This window comes from Fundulus heteroclitus, chromosome 6 (assembly GCF_011125445.2).
Source record: "Fundulus heteroclitus isolate FHET01 chromosome 6, MU-UCD_Fhet_4.1, whole genome shotgun sequence".
In the NCBI taxonomy this organism is placed as follows: domain Eukaryota; kingdom Metazoa; phylum Chordata; class Actinopteri; order Cyprinodontiformes; family Fundulidae; genus Fundulus; species Fundulus heteroclitus.
In genome coordinates this window covers 11,467,933-11,475,237 of record NC_046366.1, presented here as the reverse complement: position 1 = coordinate 11,475,237, position 7,305 = coordinate 11,467,933, and the positions used below count along the sequence as shown (strand labels likewise).

The following is a 7,305-nucleotide window of genomic DNA, read 5'->3' as shown; positions in this document are numbered from 1 at the left end:
TTGTTCCCCTGACTCCGTTTATCGACATAACACGCTTTAACTTTGAGTCTGCTTCCCTTTAGTAACAGCGTCCGCACTCAAAAGATCCGTTTCTCTGGCTCCGATGGCCGTCCGGGGGCCTCGTTGAGCTGAAAATCAGCAGGTTGAGGTCATCGCTCGGTTCCTCTGTGCGTCTCTAACTGGATGTTTCTTCCACCCAGCCCCAAAGACTTCCCCGAGCTGAAGAATGATACATTCCTGCGAGCAGCGCGAGGGAGAGGAGCCCGAACACGTCCCCGTGTGGTGCATGAGGCAGGCTGGGAGATACTTACCAGGTACCGATGTGTTGTGGGGGGGGGGGGGGGGTGGACTGATTGTTTTGTCTGTCGTTGTCGCGGTGATCCATAACCGCTCTTCTTCTGCTGAATGTTAATCCTCAGAGTTCCGTGAGGTCCGGGCAGGGAAGGACTTCTTTGACACGTGTAGGTCCCCCGAGGCCTGCTGCGAGCTCACCCTGCAGGTAAAACCCAAGACTGGTCCGGTTGGAACGACACCGCCACCAGGACGGTTCTGTTGTTGAAAATGCTCCTCTGTGTTTCCGGCAGCAGGTTGCATTAAATTGTCATTTTTGGATTATTTGTTACTGAAAGTTAAAGGATAAGTAAATATGGTGTGTGTGTGTTGGGAGGGGGGGGGGGTCCTTTTTCTGTCAGAATTAGTGGATGCTGTGGATTAGCTTTGCTTCGCCACGTTTGTTGGAACAAATTAGCTTTAAGGAACAGAACTTTACAAAATGTGGGGCATGGTTTAATTTACCCGCCGTCATTATCCAGCCATGACTGGGCCGTTAGCTTCCTTAGGTTAATAATCATGTTGTTTTTTTTATCCTCCTAAAATTCTAATCTTTTCTCCCTTCAGCCTCTGAGACGTTTTCCCTTTGACGCCTCCATCATCTTCTCCGACATCCTCGTCATCCCACAGGTAGGGCAGCCATTAGCTAAAAATGTTTTCTCAGGCTGTTTCATGTAAACCGTCTTTAACAGGCCATGAAAGAAATTAGGTGTCTGTACAGTGTTTGGTAAAGGTAGCAGCTTTTCCACATTTTGTGACGTTACAAACACCTTCTTCAGTGGGCATTGTCAAGTGGAAGGAAAAGAGTACATGGTTATATATTTTACTGATAAAAATCAGAAAAATCAGAGTCTTCCTTTGTGTCAATTCATCTCAGAATAAATGCAGCCTTGCTGTTCAGATATAAAAAGCTGAACTAATTGTTCTATGGTGCTGGCAGAAAGCTAACACGCTACATGACCCTAAACACAACGTCTCCGTCATGCTGTGGGCTCTGATAATGAAGAAATGATGTGATGTACATCAGCTCGCTATAATTAAAATTTCACTTTTTTTTTTTTTTTTAAAGTTTTTCCCTTTTATTTATTTTTTTAGGTCAATTCATTTTCCTATAGTGTCTCACGTTGCCCTAGTAGTAGACTTGTGTGTAGGGCTGGACGATAATTTAATAACAATATATCGATCCATAGACGTATATCGATGACAGAAAAAAGGGTCAGTAAAAAGTTCAATAGAATAACAGTTTTCCTTCCTTTCACATTTTAACCATGTAGGTTAATATTAGTCATTACATCCTCCCAACCAATCAGAAACGCAGACCCAGGAACCAAGCTCCGCCCCCTTCACAGAGCACACATTCTTTTTTTCTTTGGTAAAAAGTTGGTTGGATAAAGGGTTGAGTTTGAATTCAGTGTTTATGTGTACTATATCTAAAATAGGTTGCTAAGCAACAGCATGAAATGGTCAGGGCTGCACATAAAATATGTTTTGAATTTGTTTCTAATTATCAATTCATATGATTTCTATTCTATCGATATGCTTTTTTTCTGTATGGTCCTGCCCTAATAGTCAGCCTAGCAGGATCTTACTGTGAGAATATTTACACACCAGAAGATAAATGTATATGGATGAGTGTCTAAATGTGTCGTTTCTCCATCCAGGCCATGGGTCTGGACGTCCAGATGCTGCCTGGCAAGGGTCCGACATTCACCGACCCGCTGAAGGACCCCGAGGACCTGCAGCGCCTCCAGCCCAACGTGGACGTCCACAAAGAGCTGGGTTACGTCTTCAAGGCCATCACTCTGACCAGACACAAGATCGAAGGAAAGGTTCCCCTCATCGGATTCACAGGAGCTCCGGTGAGAGGCGGGCCGAGGCCCATCCCTTGTTGACGTGTGGGAAAAGTCCAGCGTGCGGTGTTCACAACGCTTGTGTCCGCTGTCGCTCCACAGTGGACCCTGATGTCGTACATGATCGAAGGCGGGGGCTCCAGCACCCACTCCAAGGCCAAGCGCTGGCTGTACCGGCACCCCGAGCCCAGCCACCTGCTGCTGAGGATGCTGACGGACGTGATCGTCGAGTACCTGCTGGGTCAGGTCGCCGCCGGGGCGCAGGTCAGAGCACACGCAGTGACGCGCCGCGCCGCCACTCCAAATACACTTAAGAGGAGCGTGATTCACGCGGGGCAGGGCAGTGGATGGGAGGTACGGGGGAAAAACGTCATCCGCTGATTGCAGCAGCTCCCGCCTACAGTCTTCAGGGAAACCGTTTTTCTTAGCATCAGCAGGAAGTGCAGCTGACTCGGCATTTTCCTTTTGATTTCCTAAAAAAAAACCCGCAAAGCTTCCTTGTTACAGTTGAGTCTAGAGGATTACATTTTGTAGTTTGGTTATAGCAGGCATATAATTATACGTTCTAAAGCATCTACAGAGCCTGGCAGCAGTAGGTTTTATCCCTTAGACTTTTTTTAACCGTTACAGCCGCAGGCATCAACGTGTTTTAATGGGAGTTTCTTTCTCAGACCGACGCGATTGTAACTAACATGGTTTTATTTTTTTTGATTGTTCCAAAAGACTAGTGAAAATGTGGGGAAAAAAGTGAAAATTGTTGTTTGCATTTGTATTCAGGCCTCCAGACTTTGCAGAGCTACTTTTAGCTGCAGGTCCTTTTGAGGTGCGGTATGAAATACCTTTACTCATCTAGACTTAAATATTTCTCCATTATTCTTTGCAAAATAGCTCAATCTAAGTTTTTATATAGAGACTCGCTGTAAACAAGAATCTTCAAGTCTTGCCCACAGATTCTCAATTAGATTTAGTGCTGGACTTTACCTAGGCCACCCAACATAACGATACCACGACTGAAAGCGTCACCTTGTAGCTCTGGCTCGTATATTTATGGTCGAAGCTTTTCTTCCAGGGTTGCTTTGGCTTAAGCCCACAGCGTGATGTCTTTTACCACGGGGATAGTGTATTCAGTGGGATTGGCTATCCTCCAGGTGTTAAAAAAAAAAAAAAAAATATGTCTCATCTGACCAGAACACCATCTCCTACATGTTTGCTGTGTCCTTGTTGAAATGTGACAAAGGCCAAGGACTTTCATTCTAAGCAGCAGACTGATTTTATGTCGTCTTTCTGAACAAAGACCACGCTTCCAGCTTTGTTACAGTGCAACATGGGTAAAAAAAAAAAACCTCTGCAATGAGCCTGTCAGTGACTCACATCATGCTGCCCTTACTCAACCACTTCCAACAAGAGTCCGCCGCCTACATGCTTACGCCTAATGCACACGTAGAAGTTAACTGGAAGGGAGGGTTGTTACTCAGGAACCAGGAGCAGCTTGACTAACACTGAGCACAGAGTTCAACCAGCAGCGGCTAATTTTACCTAAAGGACGTCCGTCCGTATTTGCGGGAACAAGACGCTGGTCTTGATGTAAAACGTGGAAAAAGAACGCCTGTGTTGTCCTACGGTTTGCCTAACGCCTGACGGCGTGGATTGCTGTGTTCTCCAGGCGCTGCAGGTGTTTGAGTCCCATGCCGGCATCCTGGGGCCTGTGGAGTTCAAGGAGTTCTCCCTGCCGTACCTGCGGGACATCGCATCGCCGCGTCAAGGACAGACTTAAGGAGAAGGGACAGGATGTTCCAATGGTGAGAGACGCCATGTCCGAAGATGCTTTTAGATCAGTACACATCCTCTGATTAAAGTGCAAACATGTCACCAGGAACGACAAGAGCAACCCTCTAAATGTATGATCCCATTTATTCACCGGGCGTTAGTACCTGTGATTTAGCAAATTCAGGTCTCTTGTGTTCCCTTACTGGCATAGTGTTACTAAAATAACACCTAATCCCTAATGGGATCAATAAAAACGATGCCAAATGCTATGACCCGTGATCACCTGTAGGCGGCAGCATTTCATTAAAGTTGGATCGGCATTAACTGTCTTGTGGTTTGGCCGTCCTGTGCTGTTCCAGATCGTGTTTGCGAAGGATGCCCACTACGCGCTAGAGGAGCTTTCTGAGTCTCATTACGAGGTGGTGGGGCTGGACTGGACCATTGACCCACGAGCAGCACGGTAACACACACACACACACACACACACACAGCTTATTTAAACCTCCTCGCACTTTTGTTCCTGCTGAATGCGTATGTATCCAGTTGAAGCAGTGATTGTGGTTCTGTTGCTGTCTCCAAAGCAGCAGGTTAACCATTTGCTGTCAACCCCCCCTCCCTCCCCCCCTCCTTGTTTGTCACTGGGTGCAGGATTTGAGTCAACAAACATTTGCGTTTCCTGCTCCACTCATCAAATACTTAACCTGTTGGTTAAAGGATTAACGTGTGTGTATATATGTGTGTGTGTGTGTGTGTTCAGGGAGCGCACAGGTGGGAAGGTCAGCCTGCAGGGAAACATGGACCCCTGTGCTCTGTATGCTCCAAAGGTAACTTCTACTTCCTCTCTGTTTAGATTTGTAGTTTTTTTTTTTTTTTTTTTTCTCAGAAACAGAAAAACGGTGACACGTAGCCTGTTTAAATTATTTGCCTTTGCCATCTATAATTCATATTCTGTTTAATTTAGCCCCTCCTTCTTGCTCAAACCGACCCGTCTTCTAACCACTCAAAGGTCACTTGAACCTTTTTTTTCACATTTTTTTTTTTCTTACAAGCACCAAATGATGAGCATTTTCTAGTTTTTTTTTTTTTTTATGGGATCGACCAACACAAAGTGGTGAAGTATAAGAGCTGCGTTCCATCCGTCATCCTTAAGTAGCAAAGCTACAGCACAGCTGCAGACCTACAAAAACACGTTTGTCCACCTGCACTGAGGGGGGGGCGCTAAGAGAGCTTTATTCACACATGCAGCCAAGAGGCCGCTGGTTAATGCAAGTCACCTGATGGGGAAGCGTGGAAAAAGTGTTTGGATTTTTAGCTCAGAAGAATCAGTAGTTTCTACTTGTCAGGTCTGGGAGGGGGGTGAAAGGTGGTGCCATGAGTTAAGATTTTATTATTTGTTTAAATGTTTTAAACCCTGCGTCAGTTTTCTCCCACGTCACAATTTATCCACTGCTTAGTTTTGGTCTGTCAGCTAGCTACAGAGAGTTAGCTTGTGATGTGACAGAAATGGGGGGCGAGGAAAGTAAAGGGGTGTAAAGACTTTGGCAAAGGGACTGTAAGTAATTCCAACAGTCCTCCTCCTAAGAGGTAATCCCCTAATGCCTAACTTCACCCTCTGCCTCCATGCTCCTCCCCTTCAGGAACGGATCTCAGAGATCGTGAAGAAGATGCTGGAGGGTTTCGGAACGAGGGGCTACATCGCTAACCTCGGCCACGGCCTTTACCCCGACATGGACCCAGAGAACGTCGCCGCCTTCGTCGAAGCTGTGCATCGGCACTCCAAGTCTGCCACCAAACAAGCATGAAGATGAAACGGAGAATGTATATTATGTCGAAATGCATTATTTAATAAAACAAAATCAAGTATCTGCTTTTAAATACAGGGTAACCACCAAAACGGCTCCGTCTGTGTTACTGCAGGATAGAAAAACATCCCATATCGCGCAGCTGTTCAGGATAAACATGTTGCCTCTCTAAGATGAGAGATTTTTTTTCTCTTCAACCATGATGTGTTTATCTGACCAGGATGGGATTATGTGTCTGGATTGAAAAGCAATCGCATGATTTTAGCAAGTAGATGTGCCCGCAGAGCCCATCTTAAGTGCTGCGGGACCATGTTGGCGATCATATTCGATCTGTTGGGAAAGCTCTAAAACAGCTCGGATGATGATGTATTAAGATTTCCGCATTTATCCAAGCGACGTTAATCTGGCATTTACAAATGTATTAAACACATCTCAATACTTCAATACACCGATCTATAACTAAGCTTGTCATCGGACATAGTAGTTCCTTTTGAAAATAGAAAAAAAACAAATGAAGATTTGCTTTGAAGGGTTTTGTCAAAGGTTCTTTTGTTAAAGTCCCGACACTTTAGATTTTTAGGAACAACGTCGGCCCCCCTGACATCCTGGCTGAGCAAATCAGCACAATTAACATCTCCTATGTTGTTTTTGTGCTATTGTTCCTAAATAGGATTTATTCCACTTTAGGTTTGGATGTTTAAAAAAAAAAAAATCATTACTGCTTTATGTTGCCAATAAGCACGTTTATTTGTTTAGGATTTTCCTAAATCCGCACCGCTACACCATCATACACACAGTGTAAAATCTACATGTTAATATACATCCCAATAATATCTAAATCAGTTTCCGTTACACAGCTTTTGTAGGCACCTACAAGGTCCTGGCCGAATTCTGACTGGATATTAGAACCATCTTCCTTAAGTTCATTTCAGCAGGTTGGTGCCCAGCACGTTCCCACCCTTCAAGATGAGTTCAGCCATTTTTGATAGTGTCGAACCAGCTGACCTAAAACGATCATCTCCGATCAAAGGAAGTTGGTTAAGATGTTCAAGAACATCCAAGGGACCACTTCCACCGTAGTCCCATCACAGGCTGGAAGAAGATGGAGCACAGACTCTATAATGTCAGTAATGCTGAGGTTGGGGTCAACCCAGAACCCTAATGTTATCCTGCTTTATGCAGAGAAAACAGGTTCATTGAAAAAAAAAAAAAAAAAAAGTTATGTGTTTGGGACCAGAGGTGTCTTAAATTTCAACCACCTGGCAGCTGATCAGAGGTGATGTTGCCGGCTCATCATCCCACACACCATGTACAATTCCCAAGTACCACGGCTAGCAAAACAGACCCTCAGCATCATGCTACCGCCACCATGCTGGTCCTGTGTTTGAATACCTTACATCAGGAGTTGTTGATTCTCAGTGTGATGAAAGAACTTTTCTCCAGAAAGTATTCGGATCGCTGCCAGTTTGGATCGTGGTCAGCATCTTCTCTGTGTCAGTCGATCTTTAAACCCGCTCCATCTTCCAGGCTGTGATGAGAAGAGCGATCAGATTTCT

At 45.0% G+C, this 7,305-nt stretch overlaps 1 protein-coding gene across 1 annotated transcript; it reads left to right on the top strand.

Moving 5' to 3' along the window:
• The first annotated feature begins 168 nt into the window (after positions 1–168).
• On the top strand, positions 169–5,841 carry urod (uroporphyrinogen decarboxylase). The gene is given in 11 exon segments (XM_036138036.1): positions 169–249; positions 251–314; positions 420–499; positions 898–960; positions 1,992–2,189; positions 2,283–2,444; positions 3,844–3,930; positions 3,932–3,979; positions 4,307–4,407; positions 4,705–4,771; positions 5,585–5,841. Coding segments are annotated over 11 exon segments (1,101 nt in total). The 5' UTR covers positions 169–183; the 3' UTR covers positions 5,750–5,841.
• Positions 5,842–7,305: the final 1,464 nt, after the last annotated feature.